Source organism: Epinephelus moara, chromosome 18 (assembly GCF_006386435.1).
Source record: "Epinephelus moara isolate mb chromosome 18, YSFRI_EMoa_1.0, whole genome shotgun sequence".
NCBI lineage: Eukaryota > Metazoa > Chordata > Actinopteri > Perciformes > Serranidae > Epinephelus > Epinephelus moara.
The window spans coordinates 31,318,679-31,342,448 of NC_065523.1; the positions used below are offsets into that span (position 1 = coordinate 31,318,679).

General features: G+C 41.3%; 2 protein-coding genes across 5 annotated transcripts in view; both read left to right on the top strand.

The window, feature by feature from the left end:
• arhgdig (Rho GDP dissociation inhibitor (GDI) gamma) overlaps nucleotides 1–9,686 on the top strand; it is a 55,403-nt gene extending 45,717 nt beyond the window's left edge. For all 4 annotated transcript variants that reach the window (XM_050068338.1, XM_050068339.1, XM_050068337.1 and 1 more), the window contains 3 exons: nucleotides 1,435–1,511; nucleotides 6,420–6,483; nucleotides 6,848–9,686. In XM_050068338.1, the coding sequence (XP_049924295.1) occupies nucleotides 1,435–1,511; nucleotides 6,420–6,483; nucleotides 6,848–7,047 (341 nt within the window). In that variant the 3' untranslated portion in view covers nucleotides 7,048–9,686. The remainder of the gene's footprint in view (nucleotides 1–1,434; nucleotides 1,512–6,419; nucleotides 6,484–6,847) is intronic.
• A 7,722-nt stretch (nucleotides 9,687–17,408) lies between these two features.
• Nucleotides 17,409–21,878, top strand: rpusd1 (RNA pseudouridine synthase domain containing 1). The gene is made up of 6 exons (XM_050068332.1): nucleotides 17,409–17,533; nucleotides 18,228–18,451; nucleotides 18,538–18,661; nucleotides 18,815–18,917; nucleotides 19,113–19,214; nucleotides 20,205–21,878. The coding sequence occupies exons 2-6, from the start codon at nucleotides 18,252–18,254 to the stop codon at nucleotides 20,615–20,617; spliced, it is 942 nt and encodes a 313-aa protein (XP_049924289.1). The 5' UTR covers nucleotides 17,409–17,533; nucleotides 18,228–18,251; the 3' UTR covers nucleotides 20,618–21,878.
• Nucleotides 21,879–23,770: the final 1,892 nt, after the last annotated feature.

The following is a 23,770-nucleotide window of genomic DNA, read 5'->3' on the forward strand; positions in this document are numbered from 1 at the left end:
GTCCAGCACTCACTGTATTTCCTCCTTTATCAGTCTGCACCTTGTTTATCGTCCAAAGAACGAGGCTGCACGCCGACATTTTCAGAACAAAATAAAACAGGCTACAGTGAGAGTCTCCTGATGGGATATTTAGAATACTAGGTGTGTGCATTTAGGCCTTCTCAGGCAAGCTCAGGGGTTTAGTGTTGCTGGAGCCCACAGCAACAACGCTCTGTGACGCTTTTTTTCTCCACGTGAGGATTAGAATATATGCAGTTCACATAATCCAAGCGCAAAGTAATAGTCAGAGTTGCCATATTAAAATTTAAGGTGTGCTGCATATACATCCTCAACTCATGCACTGAGTAACATTACAAGTTAATGTTCCACCTTCAAAGAGATTTTTTTCCCTCAGACTCCAGCTGCTGCTAAACATGCTTTATTTTTTTAGTTTAGTTTATTAATGTAAAACTTGCCACAATATGAAAAGGAATTACAAAACCAGCCACAACTCAGCCCTGAGCAGAGTGACCGTCCTCTATTGACCAATCAGACTGCAGTGTTCACAGCTCCACCTTTTAGTACCAGATCTGTGTGCTAGGTACCCCAACAGAGGGGGGACCAAACATGGGGACGGTATAGAACAGCTCTATTGGTACCATCCACAACTTTCATAGTGAAATGGGAAAAAAGCGTACTGAATGGAACTGTACCGTACTGCTCGGTGGAAACAGGGCTTTAGACAGAAATACATGGGAAAACAGGGTCCAGGTTGAAAAATACCACAGTTAACCTTTGAAGTGTGACTTCAGTTATACATAGTCAAAAACACAAGAGGAAAATGCTCCGAATCCCCTGAACTGAACGTACCTTTGAATGATTTTATCATGTGGTGAGCCACGTTAAAAATATTGTATACCACTAAGCTCCAAAACATGCTGTTGCTTTTTTCCAGCTGCTATTGTATCAAACTCAACTAAGCATTGCTCATGAGTTCCAAGAATGAAAAGCTTTCGAGTCATATTCTGTATTTTCACATAATTTATTTGAAGTAACTTTGCCACCTTTTATTCCTCATAGATGACAAAATTTGTGAGTGTATTTTGTTTTAGTTTCTTTACGCCAATCATATTCCTTTTTTCTCTCATCTGTTCTGTATTTATCGTTATTTGAAATCTTAATTGAAGCTCAACATGCCGCATGCTGTCCATCATTTGCTTTGATATTCAATAAATACAGTTTGGAGATAAAGAAAAACCACATAAATACTATCTGATAAAAACTATAAGACATTTCTGGGATGAAGATGAGCAATTTTTTCAGATGGTTTGATGCAGTTCTGCTTTATTTATGTGAAAATAATCAGCAGTGTCATCATGCAGTGAGTCATTTGAAGATGGTGATGTCATTATGAGTCATACTGACCATCGGTGATGTTTTATTGTTGTTGTGCAGGAGACCTGAGCGCTCTGAAGGAGAAGACCCTCACCCTAAAGGAAGGAGTGACGTACAGACTAAAGATATACTTCAAGGTAAGACTGATGGATGCAGTCACAGAGGAATATTAAAGGATGGAGAGATCTACTGTACTTTACAACACAGATGGATTACTGTGTGTATGGATGGAGAGAACAAACAGGTATTTACTGTAAATGATAAAGAGGTAGGAGGAGAGGCAGTGCTGAGTAAGCCACCATGTGCTGTACAATTAAACCACAATATCAAACAAGACCATTATCATATTTAATGAGTCTTTTCAGTGCTGTTTCATTTCATAGTGCCAGTAAGGATTAATACCGGAGGGGCAACTTGTTTTCTAATGTCAGCGAGTTAGTTTCCAAAGTCTGATGATTGATTAGCTTTTCTAAAATTAGAAAGCCTTCCTTTGAAATTTGTTGTTTGCCATGCAAGCAGGATGACTTTACGGATGATAAAGTGAGTCCACCACTTTGCTCCGGACTGAGGTATCTCAGCAACTACTGGATACATTGAGATGAAATTTTGCGCTGACACTCCCCAGAGGTCAAAGCCGACTGTCTTTTCTGATCCCCCTGACTTTTCCTCTAGCGCCACCAGCAGGTTGAAATGTTTGGCTTTTACTGAAATATCTCATCTCTTTGGTACATGTATGAATTTTCCGGCTTGGACTCCTCTCTGTTGTGTTTGCATGTTCTCTTCATGTTAGCGTGGGTTTTCTTTGGGTTCTCCAGCTTCCTTCCACAGTCCAAAGACATGCAGGTTACGTTAGGGACAGATAATATGTCATCACATCTCTTTCCATAGCTATGCAGATGATGCACAGCTCTACCTTTTATACCGTCCGACACCAGAAAATTAGCTTCTCTTTATAGTTGCCTAGATGACATAAAAAGATGGATGTCCCAAAACTTCTTTCAAACTTAACTCCAAAAAGACAGAAGTTCTAACATTGGCCCCGAACATATCTCAAAACAAATTCAGCCACTCGTCAGCCCCCTCGCTGTGAACATAAAATCAAGTGTAAAAAATCTGGGTGTTATTCTGGACAGTGATTTGATTTAGGGGCAACATGTAAAGAACATAGTCCAGTCTTGGTTTTACCAGCTGAGGAATATCTTCAAACAGGCCCCTCAGGTCTGAGCATCAGACCAGCCGTCTCTGTTCACATCTTTAAATCTCATCTGAATACTTACTTTTACAGATTGGCCTTTCCTGACAGTTGAGAAGACTGTAGCCCTTTTTAAACAGGAATTGTGCAAATTTGCAGGAAAGCCCAATCAGTCTTTTTTTCAGCATTGGCAGTATAAAAACAAAATCAGGGAGTGCAGCAAAATGCCGCCTATCTACTTTTGTTTATACAGAATGTGCCTTTTTCGGGGCAATGGGGGGCGTGAGCAAGTAACAAAATGTGTAGCTCAGCGTGGGACGTAAACAGTGACGTGGGAGGGAAGCCGCAGCTGGTCAGTCATTCGCGATTCTCTCGTAAGTCGGCCCGTTCTTCACCGTCCCCGTCATCTGACGGTTAATGGCCTCTTCGTTTGCGAGGGCAAGGAGGGCGCGCAATTCTTTGTCTCCTCAGTTGCTCATCTTTACAGTGTCTGTCAGGTTTGCGTTTCCCTCTTGCTACTAGCTGCTCGCTAATTCCTGCTATCAGCTGTTTCCTGTTTATCCACTGCCAGTGGGTCGCACGTGCGGCGTCATCAACAGCTCCTCCCACAAGTCATCAACAGCCCCTCCCGTTGCGGAAGGCCGCCTCGGTCTGTTTAAAATAAAAGGGTTCTGCCAATATGTCTACCCTACGAGGCGGAAAATTGGGCACATCGGATCAACTCGCCAATCCAGTTCTGTGTGTCTAAACGCTCGCAGCTTGCCGGCAAAATGGCCCAACATTTGTGGAATCTCTGGCAGTGTAAAAGGGGCTTTATTGTGTGTATGGGAGTATATGTGTTTACAGCCATGTGTGTATGTGTGCTTGCTTACATGTTTAAGTGTATATGTTGGTGTAGGCATTTGTATATGCATATGTTTTATTAGTATCACTTTTGTTTTGTATTTTCTTCACCTTGGAAAACACTTTGTACTTTCAGCTCAAAAGTGCTCGACAAATAAAGTTAGTATTTTTATTATTATCGATTTTTGACTCAGCTACAAATGTAATGTACAAATGTAGCATATCTGTGATTTGGAGAGATCTAAAATCCTAACATTTATTCTGGCTAAGATTTGAATAGCAGGTTGCTCAAATACAGCCTCACAGAGCTGCTAGCTTTGCTGCTGACTCCTGTTGTGTCAGTTCCAATTATAAGAAAGGAAGAAAAGAGTAGAAAATCCAGCAGAGTAACTTGCCCAACAATAGTGAAGCAACCACTGCTCCTGTTTGTGCTTCATTTTTGCCCAAATGATTTACTGAAGTGATCATCAAGTTGTCAGCTGAGTGAGTACAAAGCTTTCATTTTGTCATTGGTAACTGCCCCAAATTCCTCCCAGTTCACATTTAATATTAAGCACAACTATGGTAGGTCTTTCTTCCTCTTAATAATTTTCCATTAATCATTCCCTCTAATGCCCCTCTGCATTAATGTCTGAGTATTCTTTCTCCACTACCTTGTATCACCGTCTTTTCCTTTTTCTTGCCGTCTTCTCTTCATCTTCATCTTTTCTCTCCTTGCCCCACCATCATCATCACTTTCTCACACCTCCATCATCTTCCCTCTCCTTTTCCCACTCTGTAACAAACAAACCCCTCGGCACTCCTGTAAACACACAGCAGCTATTTCCCAAGCTGCATCCTCATGTCATGTTCACTATAAATAAATACAGACTGCAGACGATGAAGCGTTTTTGAAAGGAAATGCAGAGCAGTTATACATGAGAGAAAGAGCGTACCCGGAGGCTATAGAAAGGATGTTTATGGAACAATGATAACTTTAAATATTATTAAGTATTTCTACATTCGCCCCGTTAGCCACAAGAATAATGCACCAACAAACAACAAGGTCGACCCAGGAACTCGATTCAGTGGTCATTGCTGTTCATCATATCTGGAAAACTCAGTGGAGCTGCTGGTAAACGCTGAGGGAGAAGCTGAATACCTGATCATGCACTCACCGGCCACTTTATTAGGTACACGTGTTCACCTGCTTGTTAACACAAATAGCTAATCAGCCAATCACATGGCAGCAACTCAGTGCATTTAGACATGTAGATCAAGACGATCTGCTGCAGACGGGCTGGTCTGAGTATTTACTGGGATTTTCACGCACGGCACAACATCTCTCATCTGAGGCTACAGTTCACACAGGCTCACCAAAACTGGACAATAGAAGATTGGAAAAACGTTGCCTGGTCTGATGAGTCTGGATTTCTGCTGCCACATTCAGATGGTAGGGTCAGAATTTGGCGTCATGGATCCATCCTGCCTTGTATCAACGGTTCAGGCTGCTGCTGGTGGTGTAATGGTGTGGGGGAGATTTTCTTAGTACCAACTGAGCATGGTTTAAACACCACAGCCTACCTGAGTATTGTTGCTGACCGTGTCCATCCCTTTATGACCACAGTGTACCCATCTTCTGATGGCTACTTCCAGCAGGATAACGCACCATGTCACAAAGCTCACATCATCTCAAACATGACAATGAGTTCACTGTACTCCAGTGGCCTCCACAGTCACCAGATCTCAGTCCAATAGAGCACCTTTGGGATGTGGTGGATGTGCAGCCGACAAATCTGCAGCAACTGTGTGATGTCATCATGTCAATATGGACCAAAATCTCTGAGGAATGTTTCCAGCACCTTGTTGAATCTATGACACCAAAAATTAAGGCAAAAGGAGGTCCTCAGTATTTGAGGCGATACCTGGAACTTCCTCAGGCGTCTGAGGTCAAGTGAATATCGAGGTACTTGCAGCTGCTCCAAAACTCCACTATCATCTCCTTAGTTTTGCCAGCGTTCAGGAGTAGGTTGTTGTTCTGACACCAGCAGGTCAGATCCTCTACTTCTTTCAGGATGGCCTTTTCATTATCATCACCACAGCTGTGTCGTCAGCAGACTTGATGGTGTTGGGGCTGAAAGTGGCTGCACAGTCGGGTGTGTACAGGAAGTACAGCTGGGGACTCAAAATGCAGCTATAAAGAAAGCGTGTGATGTGTGTGGGTAGAGGCAGAGGGAGTACTCGAGGGACTTGGCTCTGTGGGGAGAAAGAGATGTGCTGAGACTGACCAAAAATCTGAGTGACTGACTCTGCTCTGCTGTGAGGACACCTGCTGGACAGATGGCTTCACTGTGCTCTTTTTTTTTTAATGCAACCTCACCTTGAACAAGAAAATGCTCACATACACTCACTGTGTGTGTGAGCATTTTGCCCGAGATGTTCTTAAAAGCATGGAAATCAATATACAAGAAAGGTATTTATATTAGACAAATGTAGATCTATCTATCTATCTATCTATCTATCTATCTATCTATCTATCCATCTATCTATCTATCTATCTATCTCTGTCCACCCATCCAACCAACCAACCAGTTGAGTTTAGTCATCACTACAAGTACTGCTCAGCCTGTGAAAATGGTTGTATGATGTCATCTGTGGCTCTGGAGGATGCGCCCTGATGACATCATACTGATGTCATCCAGAGTTGTTATCTCGGTTTTAGGTTTGACATTTCAATATTGAGTAGAAAGCCTGCTTTAAAATCTGAAGACGGATGTTTGATAGAAGAGGGCATTAAGACAGCAGGAGCAGTGTAATAAAAGAAACTGTTAAGTTGCACTGTGGGAAATGTAGTATCCACACAAGGGATTAAAAGTCACAGAGGAAACAATGTACCACACACTGACTGATGAATTCTTTCACTCTAGTTTTATGCTGACTTTGAGGTGCCAGTTTTATCAGTAACTGACAGACAAGTCAATGACAGATTTGGAGATCTGATGAAACTGTGTGTGTGTGTGTGTGTCTGCAGGTGAACAGAGAAATCGTTGCTGGCTTGCGGTACTATCATGTGACCTCCAGAAAAGGAATCACAGGTAAGTTCAGTTCAGCCTCCATCACATGTAAAGTGACAAGAACACATGAAGCAACTGAACATCACTCAGTGTCCATGCTCGTCATTTGTGCCCTGCAGTTTGACCAAAGAACAGATGATTTCAGATGCAACTAAGCCTCCATCATGTGTGCTGTGCATCTATTATTGCAGTGGAGGAAAAGCAGCATCAACACAGTTAACATTTATGACCTAAAATTACACCCTGATGAAGACTCTGGTTGAAACATGTTGACACTCGAGGCAGTTTACTAGACTTCACTCAGCTCCCTCTGGAGCCACAAACATCTTTTTGTCTCATTAGTCAGTAGCATTCTCCCAAGTGTCCATTTTCTGTCTCCCTGCAGTGGACAAGGTGACGTACATGGTGGGAAGTTACGGCCCCAAGGCAGAGGAGATCGAGTTTCTATGCCCGGTTGAGGAGGCACCCAAAGGCATGATATCACGCGGCCACTATCAGGTCACATCCCGCTTCATCGACGACGACAAGAACGTCTGCTTGGACTGGGAGTGGAACCTCGACATCACCAAGGACTGGAATGAATAGAGGGAGAGAGCGTGAGAGATGATCTCTTCCCTTCTTTCACTCCTGTTCTCCACCTCCCTCTTTTCCTTTCCCTTTCACCCTTTTCCATCTCGTCCTGCGAGAGCAGCCTCGCGACAGCCCGAGTCAGGAGGCTCTACTCCTCCTCCTCTTCCTCCTTTTTCTCTTCTTGTCTGTTTAATGCAGGTGTCCTGATGGGGCTCCCCCATCTCTCTGCCTTCTGTCCCTGCATTTATAGCCTTCTTCAAGATTCTTCTACATCTATAACCCGTCCATGCAGAGGCGTCCACACGACGGAGCTTTCTGGATGACCAGTCTACCTTTCCTTTTACTTTCAGTTTCCCTTCTCCCACCCTGCCTTCATGTATCAGCAAAAACAGGCGATAAAAGGAAGTCAGTTTGTGGCACAAAGGGAAATATGATATACACATACAATGCATAATGACAAACATCCAATAGCTGTCAAACAGACGTCCCCAAAGAGTTGAAATATGTGAATGCTCAGTAGGAACTGTGGATATACACGTCAGAACATCAAAGAGTAACACTGAAAACACACCAAGCAGTGAGGAAGTGCGGCTCATTTTTCTGTGGCCAGGAGGCGTGTTCATGTGTTTCAGGCAGGAACAAATCTTTTGTAACATACATCAACATGTCACAGCAGTCACAGGACTCTGTGTACAGGTGCAGGTATTGCTGCAAAGTCTGCCCAGCTTTTAGTCCAGCAGCACTTTCCCACAGAATCACACGGCCGCTGCAGCTTTCCATAGACATCGCATGGCACTTCGTCACTGCTTGGTGTGTTGTCAGTGTAAAGGAGGCCGCAGAGGGAGCGACATGATATGAAAAATACTGTGTGAGATGCGGCAGAGGCTGTAGCAACTCATGGAGGCCTTAAAACTCTGAGGGCACAAACATGGTCCATGTAAGTAGGCAAGTACAGATACTTAGAGCTACCCAACATTGATGTGAGTCCAGTCAAAAAGCTTAGTGCTGAGTGTTGCATCAATACAATCATGAGAGACTTGTTTTTATGGATGAGTAGAGGAATGAGCCTTTGTTCAGCTTGTCCTGGACTCTGGATACGATGGCTGGAGGTGGACGGGGTGGAGGAGGGCGTGTCACTTCTGCCTAAAATGACAGCTGACAGCAGCAGAGGAGAGAGCAGGTTTAAAATTTTGCAGTGGCATCCTGATTGGCTGAGAGAGAACTGGGCGGAGTTTGATTGGATAACTAGAAGAGTGAACACCCATAGTCAGCTGATTAGAGGAAGCAGTGGGAGTGGGAGGGAGAGAACTGTGAATGGATGAGTCTTCCTGATTGAACTTACGCACAGGGGCGCTATAGCATGAAATAACAAGAGAAAGCTGACCCCTTATGTTTTACTTCCGCTCAAACAACCACCACCTCTAGCTGAACATGAAGTCTCTTTAGACAGGGAAGCACCTTCCTCCACAGGCGCCATGTTTGTTGTTGCTATTAGCTCCACGTTGGCCCCACAATGACGGACATTTGTATATCCACCAGTGGGTAAGAGCGCACATTGAGGGATGCACGAAATGCTGTCATTTGAGTTCTCATATACTTGCATGGACCATGTTTGTACTCTTAGCGTCAAAATGCACACTCCTCTCAGTCATAACTCAGTCACATCTGGACACACAGAAATAATCCGTATTTTTTTTAGATCCAGTGCGACTACAGGATCCCCAGGGTATCATTATCTCTGATGTCCATTGCTAAAAAATCTACTTTTAAAATATCATAGGAAGAAAATGTTAATTTCAACTCAAGATCTTTCCTGAAAAATCATCATGCTTTTAATTTTACTTCAGTATCAAAGTGATCTAGTGATATTTGTCCGTACATCTGTGGGTACACTTCAAACAGGTAGTGCTCAGAACTAATTTGGCGTATTTTTATGGTGCTAAAAAAGGGCGTCAAACCCACCCCATAACTCCCTGATCTCATGGTGACATTATACTTCCTGTTTACAAGGCATTATGAAGACTGTAGTTCCAAAACTTAAAACATAACTATCCCCCAAATAGAGGTACGACAAAGAATAAAAATAGGAGTGACACAATCTGGTCTGTTTTGTCTGTTTTTGTAATTACAAACTTGCAGGAAGTAACATCATCAATTATACAGGAAGTAAAAATAGATGTTTTAGAAACCTCTAGCAAGATTACCCTCTAAATATCCCAGTATTGTCGTTTTAAATCATTAATAAACTGGGGTGAAATGATGAATCACCTCCTCTCACAACGTGCACAACCTGCATTTTTGACCTGTGTTTTCTCAAACTCAGACATGGTGTATTTTAACATCGCAGTTTTCTTTCCAAACACCAGTTTTCTCAAGTCTTTGTGGAGCGTTTCGTAACAGCAGACCAATTAAAGACTGTAACTGAACTGTGCATAATGTAGAAAGAGATGCATGTATGTACCGTAGGATTTGATACTACTCATCCAGTGAAAATGAAAAGTTTCCCTTTCTAAACCTCTCTCATATTCCAAGGACACAAGGTGTGAATACGATCCGCTCAATGAAACATTTTAAGATGGTAGCTGAACGATGGAGTGCTGTCTGAGAAGTATATCAAGGGATGAATCGATTCCCTTTAAGAAAAAAAAAAGAAATATTATTGTGTTGAGTCTTTGGATATGATAGTGTCATTGTTGCTGAACATATTGAACATTGAAACTCCATTTGAACTCGTCGTGATCTAAGACTAACTGTAAATGTTGGCTTGTTGGGTGTTGCATGGTTTAGCAAGATTCTCTCTTCCTTTTTTACGACTTTATTGTAAAATTTAATGTGATTAAAAAAAAAAAAGATACTGACGCAATATCCAGATGTCAATGATTGCCATATACTGCAGATACAGTTATTTACAGGGATATTTTTAAAGGCACAGACCAGCTGGAAACGGCTGTCTGTGTTTAATGCCCCAGCCTGTACCGACCAAGTGCTGCATCCTCAAATATTGGTGTCAAATCTAATATCCTGTATCTTTTAATAAAGGCAATTCAAACAGCAAAGTGGGACGCCTCTTTTGAAATATTTGTCCTGCATGCACATGAAGCAGTCCAAGTGCTTATTACTGATAAAAGAAGGAAGAAATAACATGTTAATTAGCTTTAGAGTTGACAGCAGGTGTATTCTGTTACTTTTAGCCAGCTATTTCCATCTGTTTCATCTTTATGCTAAGCTAAGCTAAGCTAACCAGCTGGCAGTGTCTTCATATTTACCATACAGACATAACAGTGGTTTCAATCTCCTCAACTAACTCTCGGCAACAAAGTGACTAAGTGTATTTCCCCAAATGTCGAACTTTTCCTGTAAGAATCCAACATTTTTTGTTGTCCACTGACTCTTTGAAACCTGGAGCAACATCACTGTTCTTGTGCTGCTTTCAGACGCCTTTCGCAAGTATTTAAACCTTTGAACTCTGAACTAATTGGTGTTATTTCTTTCAGAAACAAAGGGGAAAGGCAATGAGCAACTTGGTGAAATTGCAAAAAATAAAATAAAGTCAAGTCAAGTAAAGTAAAATAAAAATAAAATAGAATAGAAAAATAAAGTAAAATTTAAAAAAAATGAAATAGAATAAAGTAAAGTGCAGTAAAGTAAAATAAAAATAAAATAGAATAGAAAAATAAAGTAAAGTAAAATTTTAAAAAATGAAATAGAATAAAGTAAAATGCAGTAAAATAAAATAAAATAAAATAATAAAGTAAAATAAAATAGAACAGAAAAGCAAAGTAAAATAAAATAAAAAATAAAATAAAATGAAATAAAATAAAGTGCAGTGAAGTTAAATAAAATCAAATATAATAAAACAAAATAAAGTAAAATGCAGTTAAGTAAAATTAAATAAAATAGAATAAATAAAATAAAATAAAACAAAGTAAAGTAAAATAAAATGAAATAAAATAAATTAAAAAAAAATACTAAAATAAAGTAAAATAAAGTAAAATAGAATAAAAAATAAAAAGATTAAATCAAATTAAATTAAATGTTTTAAAGCTAGGGAAAAGCTATAATAATAATAATAATAATAATAGTTATTATTACAATTATTATTGTTATTATTACATTTAATTATGTTCTATTATTGTAATTCCCAGGCGCTCCTCCCAGGTCATTTCCTTGTTTGTTTGATTTTTTTTTTTCTTTTTACTAATTTTCTTATTTTTAATTTTCTCTTTTCACTCATTTCCTGTCTATATTTTGGGTTATTTTTCATTTTTTTCATCTTTCGTTGCTCACTGCCTTTTTCCCATGTTTCCCCAAGAAATCAAATAAATAATAATAATAAATCAATTTGCTGTCAGGCCTCAGAGGGTTAACTGAAATAAAAGTGCAATCTTTCTTTTCTTTCTGATGACACTTGAATAAAGTATACTAGCAGATATTTTATGAACAGTAAGTTTTATTATATTACATGCTTCAGTTGGTTTAAAACATGACCACACAGTATGTATGTCAGTAAATGTTACACACATAAATGTCCTTTTTTTCCGATCCAACAATCAAGAGATTCACATCTAAATCAGTGAGATGGTTTTGTAAATCCTCTACCAAGACATATAAGAGAGCAACACTCCCACTCTGAACTAAAGAAACAATAATACTGTAACACTCTTCTCATTGTGTGAAACACTGTGGTGACCTGTTAAATGACTCACTGTGTCTCCTCAGGCTACAGCCTGAAATAACCTTAAAGGTATTATCATCACAGCCGTACAGCACACATATTCTCACTCTGTTTCAAGATACAGAAGTTTGTGCAAATCTTTTAGTTGATTCAAAGAGGTAAAATATCCCCCAGTATCAGTCACAATACTAAAACTAGAAGCAAATCCTGGTCGTTTTTGAAAGACAGTAGAGTTCATAGAAAGCTGACAGAATCTGAACTCATTAGAATTCAAACCGATAAACCCAGTCCACCAGTTTAGCAGATCAATATGTTTCTCTTCAAAAGACAAAATGTGGCTCATATTGAAATGTGATTATAAAGAAGGATAATCTACAGAATCTACACAAAGGCAGAACTCTCTGATGTCACACGTCCACTTGTATCAACACCATATCTTAAAGTTTTAAAGCAGTACTTTGGAGAAATGTTGTGAATATGCTTACTCCCTTTCTTGACGAGAGTTAGAAGAGAAGATTGACCCGACAAACCCACATGACAGTGGTATCAGTCTTCTCCTCTAACGCTGCAAAAACATCAGACTTTTCCTGAGTGTATTTGTGTGTGTGTTCTAGTTTTGTTTTATCTTTGAAACAGCGTAGGACAATGGGACCTCCTTAAAGGACTCTCAAGTCGTTTTTAATCAGTGCTCGAAGTGGAAAACAATCAGTGTCAGTACTGCCCTAATTTACAGAACCGCTTCATGAGTAGCTTTGCTAGTGGCAAGTGAATGACACTTCTGATCACTAGGGGTCAGCTGCAGGTGGTTTTGCCGATGCTAATGTTACAGCAACAGGATGTTTCTTGCTAAGAGTGGCACTACTGTTAGCAAGTTGCTCCCAGCATTTGCTAACATACAGCGATGGCATGGCTTCCATGTTCTCCCTGTGTCAGCGTGGGTTTTTTCCAGGTACTCCAGCTTCCTCCCACAGTCCAAAGATGGACTCTCTCTACGTGTCAGCCCTGTGATAGTCTGGTGACCCGTCCAGGGTGTACCCTGCCTCTCACCCAATGTCAGCTGGTATAGGCTCCAGCACATCCGCAACTCCTAACAGGATGAGCGGATCCGAAATATGAATGAATGAAAGGATCTGGCTTAAGAAGCTGGGTAATGCAGTTTATGTTATTATGAATCTCCCAGAGAACCTGACATGGAGAGGGCATGATGATGGCAGCAGCTTGTTAGAAGTGCCAGTGCGCAAGAAAAAGTCACAGTACATCGAAGAGTAAATGCAGTCCGATGAGTTCAGGTCCACTGCGAGCTATGTTTTAAATCTCTCTAAACCTCTAGTGGCCATCAACAACGGTAAAAACCAGTCATAAAACTTGTCTTCTGTCAACATATAGTCATGCTTTAAGACATGTTTTATCCCCCGTACATTTGTCCTTCCATTCAGTCAGTAACATCTGCAGGGTAATTCAATCAGTCTGCTTCAAACTGTCATTTTATCCCACAGGACAGTAACAACACTTCAGAGCAGTATAATCCACACAATCTACTCAAGGACAGAGCGCTCTGCTGTCACATGTCCACATGTCCACTGATAAACCTCTTTGTCCGTCTGTTTGTCGTCTGTCCTACTCATCTGTGAGCCAGTCCTCCTTGCCGGCTGTGGTCACCGCCGTGGTTGTGTTGTTGCTGCTGAGCGCCTGCTCCAGCAGGGCTCGCTGGGCGGTGGCCGGCAGGTACAGGAAGGCGTAGATCAACGCCAGGAGCAGTAGAGCCAGCAGCAGAGGGATGCCCCAGTCTGATGTCATTATGGGCTCGTCACAGCGAGCCTGCAGGAATGACTTGTTCTCCATCGTGTGCAGACAGGTCACAACTGTACTGATGTGGCAAGGTGAAGGAGGAGTAAATGCAAGGGCTAGAAGAGGTTGTGCACAGTTTGTAAGGTCACACGTGCACTTTCAATGATCCAGCTGGTGTTTTCTCTGCATAAAATGGCTGCATCCAGACACACAAATACTCACACCTCTGGGGTTTGAGACAGAGCTGTTGTTGGAGGCACTTTTATCCAGTTTGTTTCAAGCTTTTAAACTCCCCAAAAGATCCAAAGAGAGCGGAGGATAAATCCAAGATGGAGAGGCAGATATCATCCAGGTAGATTTTCATTCACAGAGCCCAGCAGAAAAGATGTAACATTAAAATTTGGCAATATTTCCAATTAATGGTTGTGATTTTATAGTCAAAAGAGAAAAAGAAAATCCAGTTTTGAAGCAAGGAAAACTAATATATCCGTCTTTTATGTGTCAGCGAAGCCTCTCTCTGCTTTGTAGTCTCCGACGTCTGACCAAAACATTTGCGATTTCCACTCAAACTGTGTGATGCCACGTGCATCTGTTTGTGTGTGTGTGTGTGTGTGTGTGTGTGTGTGTGTGTGTGTGTGTAATGCTTTCTTGTCACAGTGCACGCCCAGGTAAACCTGCCAATCTGCCACTCAAACCTAAGACGATTTGCTCTGAAGCGTTACATAACAATAACCAGAAACCCGACATTAGAGACATGACCCCACATGTGAATCCTGTTCTGTAGAAACACCTGTCTCATTGACACACACACACACACACACACACACAAACACACACACACACACACACACACACGCAGTGGAAAGCAGATTGGGTTATGAAATTCCAATTATATAATAATTCTTGATCTTCTTAGCTGAAAACAGATTCATACCTGTCTGTGTTTGGGGATTACTTAATGAAAGAGCTGCACTTTATTCATCCAGCACAGTCTGTTCCAAACAATCAGCACTTTGCTAATAACGTGTTAGCCACGAGCTATTAGGAGGTCACCGTGTGATGGAATTAGTGCGGGAAAATTATTAGTGTTTGGAGCATACTGAAAATACAGAAGATAATGATGCTGGAGGAGCAGAGTGAAAAGTTTATATTGACATTTTGGTCCTTTTTTTTGCCTCGAGTCTGACTCTCATTGTCAGTATGAAAAAAACAAATAACTCTACATATTCTGCTTTGAATGTATGTCAGTAAAAAAGTCCAAGTAGCCTTAAGCAATAAGCAAAAGTGTTTTCACACTCTCTCATAAATCTTACTAAAATGATGACATTTTCATTTTTTGTTTTGGTTATTGTGTTGTGTAAGACAACTTCACCGACAGCTGTAGAAGAACACTCCGAAGTCATTGAAATCAGGCACTTGGGCAGTGACTTGCGGCGTCAGAAACCAACGAAAAAAGGCGTCCTTTAATGTCAGCATGATACACAGCTGGTCGCCATGATGGTTTAAGGGCGCTTGGCGGCATCAGGGCGAAACATGGCAGGACACGAACGAAAGATAAGATGGCGAAAGTCCAAGTGGGGTGGGTGGAAGGGGTGGTGGATGGGTCCAATAAACATCGACTTTCACCCAAGAGAGCGGCGTTGATGTCCCGTAAGATTCTAAAGCCGAACCCTGTTCTTTTTTCCTAAACCTAACCATGTGCTTTTGTTGTTGAAGTAAAAAAAACAAACATCAAATCGCATTGTTGTACCAATGTAGTGCATTTATTTTGAAAGAGACTGTATGTAAAAGTTACATTTCTTGTGAAAACAGAAGTGTATTTTGAAAGAAGACAATGCAACAACGCATATAACAGGCAGAACTTGACTTGACCAACACACCCAGGGTGCCTTGCACGTTGTATCTGGATGTGGAAAGTCCATGACCAAACTTCAATATGTGACAAGCTGCATAACTTTAAGCCTTAATAATATGTGAATGGGTGACATGAACAGAGAAATTAGCTATCAAGACCAAAATTATTTTTTGTACCAGGCTGTAAACATGTTTATTTCTGCTGTAAAGTTGGGTATTTTAACACTGGGGTCTATTGGGATTTATTCAGTTTTGGAGCCAGCCCCAAGTGGCCATTAGATGAACTGCAGTTTTTGGCACTTAACCATTTCCTTATTTTTTCAGTCTCACAGTTTGCTGCTGGAAAGAAACATAAAGTTTTAACGTATCTCCTACATAATAACGTACAAATATAACATATCTGTGGTTTGTACAGTGCCAACATTTATTCTGGCTATTGGGTTGTTTCTGAATGAGAAAGCAAGCCAATGGCTTGTTGAATTTAAAAAATTAAAGGAAATTATTTTCAGAATTCTTTTACTGAACAAATTCAACACTGAACTGATCAGAAGAGGTGCCAAAAAAATAAATAAGATAAAATAAAAATGACATTTTAAAGTGGGGTTTTCTACTGACTCTCTTTCAACTCAGTCAAAAAATTGAGCGTAATTCTGTCCTAATGTGTTTATCGTGCAGGTTGACATCACACTGGCGATAAAAAAAACCAATATATTTTATAGCTGTAATTCTTGTCTTAACTCACAAAACAAATGGCCTACCTATACCTTCTGGTGGGGCACCAGGAGTGGCCAATCAGATTTCCGAAACTTAGAAACTTCACCTGCATTTTGGCTGAGATTCTAAATTCGACCCACTATCTCTGTCTCCAAATGTCACTGCACCGGGGTCACTACTCTCCGATGACCCTGGAACTATTGGGGCAGAGTTTCATCATCATTTACTGCTCAGACAAGAACCAGAAATCAGTCAAACAGAAAACACAGCAGCATTTCATTATCTCAAATACCACATGTTCACAATGCTGGATGGAGCGTGTCATCAGAGCCGCTGACCCCTGCCAGATCAAAGTGTCGAGGAGAGGTTGAGGTGAGGGATTATGGACGTCATGAATAATGTGTGAGTGACCTGGATCAGTCCTGACAGAGCGGAAACAGATGAAACTAGAAGGGCACTCGGAGAGCGCAGACCTCTGCCAAGGCCAAATGCCTTATCTCATGATGGTCGTTTTCTCTTAATCACATATTTGTACTCACTGCTTATTATTGTACTTGCATGTACTCTTGCACCTCATGTCACTGTTTGATATTTATATTAATCTATTAATCTCTGTGGACGGCCCTGGCTGCAGCTGAGGGGCCCCACCTGTGGAAAGGTCCCTTTAAAGAAAAAATAAATAATAAATAAATAACTTAACCCTATTGTCCTATAAGACACTTTTAAAAAAAAAAAAAAAAAAATGATAAGCTTATACGTAAATGTGGCGACAAGGAGTAGCCTAGGGGATCTGGCACTGTTCATTTTCATATTTAAATATAAAATTTCAGAGAACTAATATAAAAAACAATTGTCTTAATGTAAGTAATCAACTGTGAGATCTATTAGTTAAAAGTTTTACCAGGTCATGGGGTAAAATGTTAGGGAAAAACACAGCTACGGGAAACTCAAAGACAACAAATGGCCACAGAAAGGCGCCATGTGAACCTTTGTGTCGTCACATGACAGAGCTAATCATATGACGACAAATAAAAAACATTTCAGTGTTTTCTGGGTCCATTACCAAGAAGCAGGTTTGCTGGATTACTAAATAACGTTCTAGAGTAAAACTCAGACTCCTCTCAAATCTGTAACACTGACTGATGTAACACAAAAACAAACAAATAAAAACAAAAAACAAAATAACAAAAATAAGGAGGTTTTACTTTGCAAGTTTCTCCATACAGCTCAAAAATCCTGCTTTTTTGGTTTGAGACTGACCTCAGCTGGGACTCAGAGCCACCATGTTATTGCACTCCAGTACAGTAGATGGCGCTGTACACTTTCCACCATAACAACCAAAGAAGAAGAAGAAGAGGCTGCGCACGACTTGTGGTTGTGTGTTTACATCTGTGTTTCTCTATAGATGTACACTTATTTTGGGCATGTCGAAGAAATATACCACACATTAGTCTTCGCTATTTATCCGAGGTAAGTTCTCAAAGCAGTCACAGCATAATGACGCTAACAAATAGCTAGTTATCTCATGGTGTTAGCATACAGTAGCTAGCAAACCACCGGTGCTAACATGCTAACCAGAGCATCCTTTGCTGCCACCTCCCCAAAAAGTTGTTTACCAGATTTTTCTGAGCACCAGTAGCAGAGATGGTGTCACGACGGGATATTTAGACAGGAAGACAACCTCAGACACAGGACAGACTGCTGTGTACTGGTCTTCTTACAGTCTTACACATGTCAACATGTTGCAGCACTGTGGTTGAGATATTCACTTCAATTAATGCTGAGTAGGTTTACTACTGAGCTTGAACCAGTTACATTTAGTCAAAGAAAATACTTGAATACACATTTAGGTACCTTATTGGAATGTTTCCCTTTAATGCTTGTTTTTATTCCACATGTCACACAACACCTACATTTGTTAGAACTTTGTTACTCTGCATAGTGATGATGATCAGTTTAAGACACATTAAACAGTGTATAAAGTAATTCAAATTGGCTCCATGTCGACCAGCTATAACATGAAGTGCTGCCTACTCACCAAGGCATCAGTTATGTAATGCAATAATATAAATGTTAGGAGGCATTGTCCATAACAAGTAGTTGTATTTGTGATTTCAATAAAATGACAAAGTGAGATATCAAGATAACAACCTTGTCTCTGCAGGGCTGTTGGCGTTGTATCAGTTAAATGCTGCACATGATGACCACCGAGCCTGCCAGCCTGGAGAGCCTGCGTGTGCTGTACCAGAGCGATGACTTCATCGTGGTAGACAAGCACTGGGACATCCGCATTGACAGCAAGATGTGGTACGAGAAACACACCGTGCAGGCGCAGCTTCGACACCGCTTCCCTCAGCTGGCAGATCCCAGCACCTACTATGGGTTCAGGTCAGAATCACACTGAGTACATCTATTCACATGCATCACGGTAATAAAAAAGGAATAGTGTCAACGTGTTTCACTTCCCTCAACAGGTTCTGTCATCAGTTGGATTTCTCCACAAGTGGGGCTCTGTGTGTTGCCCTCAACAAGGCTGCTGCTGGCCGTGCTTACCGCTGCTTCAAGGACCGCACTGTCACCAAAGCGTACCTCGCTCTGGTATGAAACACAATGACACACATGCACACAACAGAGTTATTACTGTACCATATGTCTTTTAGGAAAATATGTCTCTCTTTTCTTACCCACTCTTCTCTTTGTGTTTTAACAGCAAGGAAATAAAATGTTATCCAATTTATTTTGCTTCCCCAGGTACGTGGCTGGGTGGAAGAAGAGACACAAACTTTGGATTTCTCCATTGGCAAGAACTCCTCAGAGGGAAAAACACACATGATGTGTATTGAGGGAACAGAAGGTACATGAACCTGAGTTGGCTTGCACTGCATTAAATTCAACCTAACCAGGCTGATGGGAAAGCGCCTTATTGTTTTTCTTGTTTTACATTTTAAAACATTTGCATAGGATTTTCCAGGAAGTTCAGTGGATAGATGACTACAGACTTTTTACTTTTAGTGTTTCTTGTTGATCCCTCCCCTCCTTCTCTCTTCAGGTTGTGAGAACCCCAAGCCATGCCAAACTGAGCTGACAGTGTTGGAGTACGGGTTGTACGATGGAGACCCTGTCACCAAGGTTCTACTGCAGCCACTCACTGGTAACAACACTCATTTGCTTCTTTTTATATACGGGAATTGAAGGATTTGTCTTGTCACCTAATTTAAAAAATATTATCTGGACAGTTTATATTTTGGAAACACTCGTCAAGTTTTCATGTGCTGGCGCAGACGCCTAAAAACATATGCCAAGGCAGATGTTTTCGGGTTGTCCGTACCTCCATACTTCCCATCTCATGAAAACGATATCTCAAGAAGGCCCTGAAGAAATTTCTTCAACTTTGGGATAAACGTCCACTGGACTCAAGGATGAACTGGTTAGATTTTGGTGGTTAAAAGTCATGGTCATCAGGATCTTGTGACTGTCTCATTCTTGTGATTTTGATATCTCAACAAGGCCTTTAGGAAAATTTCCTCAAATTTGGTGGTCAAAGATCAAGGTCACTGTGACCTCGCCTGTGTCATTCTTGTGAACACAACATCTCAAGAACTCTTAAAGGGAATTTACTCAAATTCGGCACAAACGTCCAACTTGATTTAGAGATGTACTAATTTGATTTTAGTGGTTAAAGGTCAAGGCTACTGTGACCTTACCAAAAATGTTTTTAGCCAAGAATTCGTACATAAAATATGAAAAAAAATCCCACAAATGTCTGATAGCATAAAATACTAAAGTAATTATATTTTCTGTCCAAAAGGTCAAAGGTCAACCTCACTGTGACATCATAATGTTCTGCAAAAATGCCTCTCTGGCCATTATTGAGTGTCATACTCAGAAACAGAAGGGGAGACGATTGGTTGGATACTGAATTTGTGACTCTAATCTTGAGTGTTCATCTTGAAATTTTTAATTTGAAAACTTGCCAGACAATGGAATATATTTGTATTTATATTTAACATTGATAGAGTTTCTCTTAATCTTTCCTTGCCATGTTATTATAGTTGACTTTGAGATACCTTGTGTAATCCATGAAAATCCTCTGGCACAGCTGTGAAAAGTCTTTCTCCCTTCTGCCTCCTTTTCCCCTCAGGCCGAACCCACCAGTTGAGGGTCCACTGCAGCGCAATAGGCCACCCCATTGTCGGAGACTTCACCTACAGCTCGGGAGCAGACGATGCTCCCTACCGCATGATGCTGCACGCCCACCTCCTGCGCATTCCCCTTGAACCTGAGCCCCTGCTGGTCACTGCTGGAGACCCCTTTCTCCCCGCGGAAGATACCAAGTGGCTCCCGCAGCGCTCATTAAGGACACTGGCGGCCACTGTGGAGGTGCTGCTGGAGCAAAAGGTGGAGGAGGACAGGAAGATCAAAGAGGAGAAGAGAGAGAAGGCGAGAAGGGAGGAGGAGAGGAGGAAAGGACTGCGGGAACAGAGGACTAAGGAGGAGAGTGAGGAGCAGAGGAGGCAGTGTCAGGAGTGGCTGTGTGAATGGGCTGGGGACTGATGAGTTGTTATTTATTTTAATTTATTTTAGCTGTTTACTAATGAAGGCCACGTTGAGCATGCACGCTCTATCTCACTGATCACCTGCGTTACATTAAATAACATAAATGGAAGTGAACCAGCACTTTAATTTCATTACAAACCAGCTACAAACACATTAGTAACAGCCTGCTCTCACACCCAGGGCATAAAAAAGCTGCTTATTCAGTGGCCCTCTGTGTCAGTCTTTCAGTCAACTCCAGTGTGAACTTATTAGTGTCATTATTATATGTTCAGAGCAGCTCAGGGCAGGTGGGAGGGGAGGTGGACGGGTCCAGCAAGTGTAGGACTTGACCCAGGAGACCAGTGTTTGTGTCCCATGTGAGATTAAGGATGTTTTCATACTAGGTACGATTGATTCGACCATCTTTTTAAGTGGACTCAGGCACAGATTGGGGTACCATGCTTGGGTACGGTACTCAGCATTCACACAAATCAAAAGAACTGGAGAAGAAGACAAGTTTACTTGGATACTGACCTGAGTCCCTAATATGAAAGCCCCCTAGAGATCAACCTTGAGTTATTTTGTCACGTGACTGTCAACCACGATCTTTTCCTAACCCTATCCAAGTAATTTTGTTGCCTAAACCAAACACCCAGCTCTTTCTTAGTCACGTCAATCGACTCACATGACTTACCGCTGACCCACTCTGCGTCAAGATACAGCGCAAAAGCCTGGGGGCTTCTGCCCAGGTGTCAAAATATGACGAGTGGGGATGAGATCACGCTGTTAGAAAAGACCTGTGAACATGTAAGCTGCTGCTTTCTTAATTCAAACAACTGGGAGCTGCCCAGTCTGACCAGTCTTGTAGAGAGAGCCAGTGAACAGGTCCACCACAGTAGCTGAGAAATAAGTGCCTTGTTGATAAGTGAGGGGTTGGGATGATGTCATACATTTTTCTAATACACATGTAAGAATTTTAAAGTGGAGAGTTTTCACATGGCGTTACTAAAGATGGTCAGATGACTCAACTCTTAAAGGGGAGCCTGCGCAGCAGAAATTGTTTTTGTCTATGTCCAAATGTCCAAGTGTTCGTTAATGTTTGTTGTCACATAACGCTGCATGCCTGTAACATACATGGAATCACATGTAACAGCATATAGAATACTACACTGTATGCTTCTGTGCATTTTGTTTCATTGAATCAAACTGTTTTAATGTAAAAAAAAGTATTTTATGTCAGTGTAATAAGAAATGTCTACAAATAAATCTAAATGGTTAAACAAGACTTCAGCCCCCTCTCTAATCGTCATTACTATTTCAGCCAGTTGTTTTAGAGGAGCGTGATAAATTGTACGTACATCTAAACCTGTTGCTCTACATAGCATAAGGCAGCAACAACGTGAAGCTCATACTAACTTCACTGGCACACCTTTGCAATTTTTAATCTTGTATTACAGGTTGATGTCCTCAAGTTCCTTTGCCTCACCTTGAGATAAACGTGGGGGGCAGTTACAGCCTTTTTATCTTCTAGTCATAGTTGATGTTTCTGTCCCTCAGCATATGTATAGTGCTGTCTTTAAGATGCTCAAAACTGACCATACTTTCACCTTTTTGTCTTTGATATATATATATATATTTTATTTTTTTGGCCATTTTGCCTTTAATTGATAGGACAGTTAAGCATGAAGGGGAGAGAGAGAGGGAGTGACATGCAGCAAAGGGCCACAGGCTGGAGTCAAACCTGGGCCACTAAGCCACCGACGCCCCAACCTTTTTGTCTTTAAGATCACACCTGAAGTTCAAATCCTGCCAAGAATGCAAAGCAAGTATGGATCGAAAAAGATGCCTGTATAATAACAGCGGTTATGTAGCGACGTATACGTGTAAATAAAATTTGACAGCAGGGGCTACTGCTAGTTCAGGGACAGGATCTAAGTTTTTGTAAATAATAGTAGACTTTTGACTTGAAAGGAACTAAGATCTAAAGTACAAATCTATGAACATACAGCCTAATTATTTACTATGTTACAAAATACAAACAATGAAAAATGAAAAACATGGACAGGAAGGTGCCTCTTTAGTAATTTTTACAGGAGCATATCTATGTTCCCACGGTCGTAAGTTACCAAGGTCATATGTTCCCAGGGTCATAAGTTACCAAGGTCATATGTTCCCAGGGTCATAAGTTACCAAGGTCCTATGATCCCAGGGTCGTAAGTTACCAAGGTCCTATGATCCCAGGATCGTAATTTACCAAGGTCATATGTTCCGAGGGTCGTAAGTTACCAAGGTCCTATGTTCCCAGGGTCGTAAGTTACCAAGGTCCTATGTTCCCAGGGTCGTAAGTTACCAAGGTCATATGTTCCCAGGATCGTAAGTTACCAAGGTCCTATGTTCCCTGGGTCGTAAGTTACCAAGGTCATATGTTCCCAGGATCGTAAGTTACCAAGTTGGTATGTTCTCAGAGTTCTGTAGTCCCAAGTTCATATGTTCCTAGGGTCCTATGTTCCCATGGTCCTATGTAGGGTCGTAGGTTACCAAGGTTATTTGTTCCTAGGGTTCTATGCTCCTAAGTTCCTATGTTCCCAAGTTCCTATGTCCGTTCTATGCTCCTAAGTTCCTATGTTCCCAAGTTCCTATGTCCCCAGGGTCCTATGTTCCCAAGTTGGTATGTTCTCAGAGATCCATAGTCCCAAGTTCATATGTTCCTAGGGTCCTATGTTCCCATGGTCCTATGTAGGGTCGTAGGTTACCAAGGTCATTTGTTCCTAGGGTTCTATGCTCCTAAGTTCCTATGTTCCCAAGTTCCTATGTCCCCAGGGTCCTATGTTCCCAAGTTGGTATGTTCTCAGAGATCCATAGTCCCAAGTTCATATGTCCCTAGGGTCCTATGTTCCCAAGGTCCTATGTTCCCAGGGTCGTAGGTTACCAAGATCATATGTTCCCAGGGTTCTATGCTCCTAAGTTCCTATGTTCCCAAGTTCCTATGTCCCCAGGGTCCTATGTTCCCAAGTTCCTATGTCCCCAGGGTCCTATATTCCCAAGTTTGTATATTCTCAGAGTCCTATAGTCCCAAGGTCATATGTTCCCAAGGTCATATGTTCCCAGGGTTCTATGCTCCTTAGTTCCTATGTTTCCAAGTTCCTATGTCCCTGGGGTCCAATGTTCCCA

Bases quoted from the DNA above. Each gene is read 5' to 3' on its own strand.
- rpusd1 (XM_050068332.1), top strand. From the start codon at position 18,252: ATGCTGCACATGATGACCACCGAGCCTGCCAGCCTGGAGAGCCTGCGT. The intron at 18,662-18,814 runs GTATGAAACACA...TTGCTTCCCCAG, and splicing joins CCAAAGCGTACCTCGCTCTG to GTACGTGGCTGGGTGGAAGA. The intron at 18,918-19,112 runs GTACATGAACCT...TTCTCTCTTCAG, and splicing joins GTGTATTGAGGGAACAGAAG to GTTGTGAGAACCCCAAGCCA.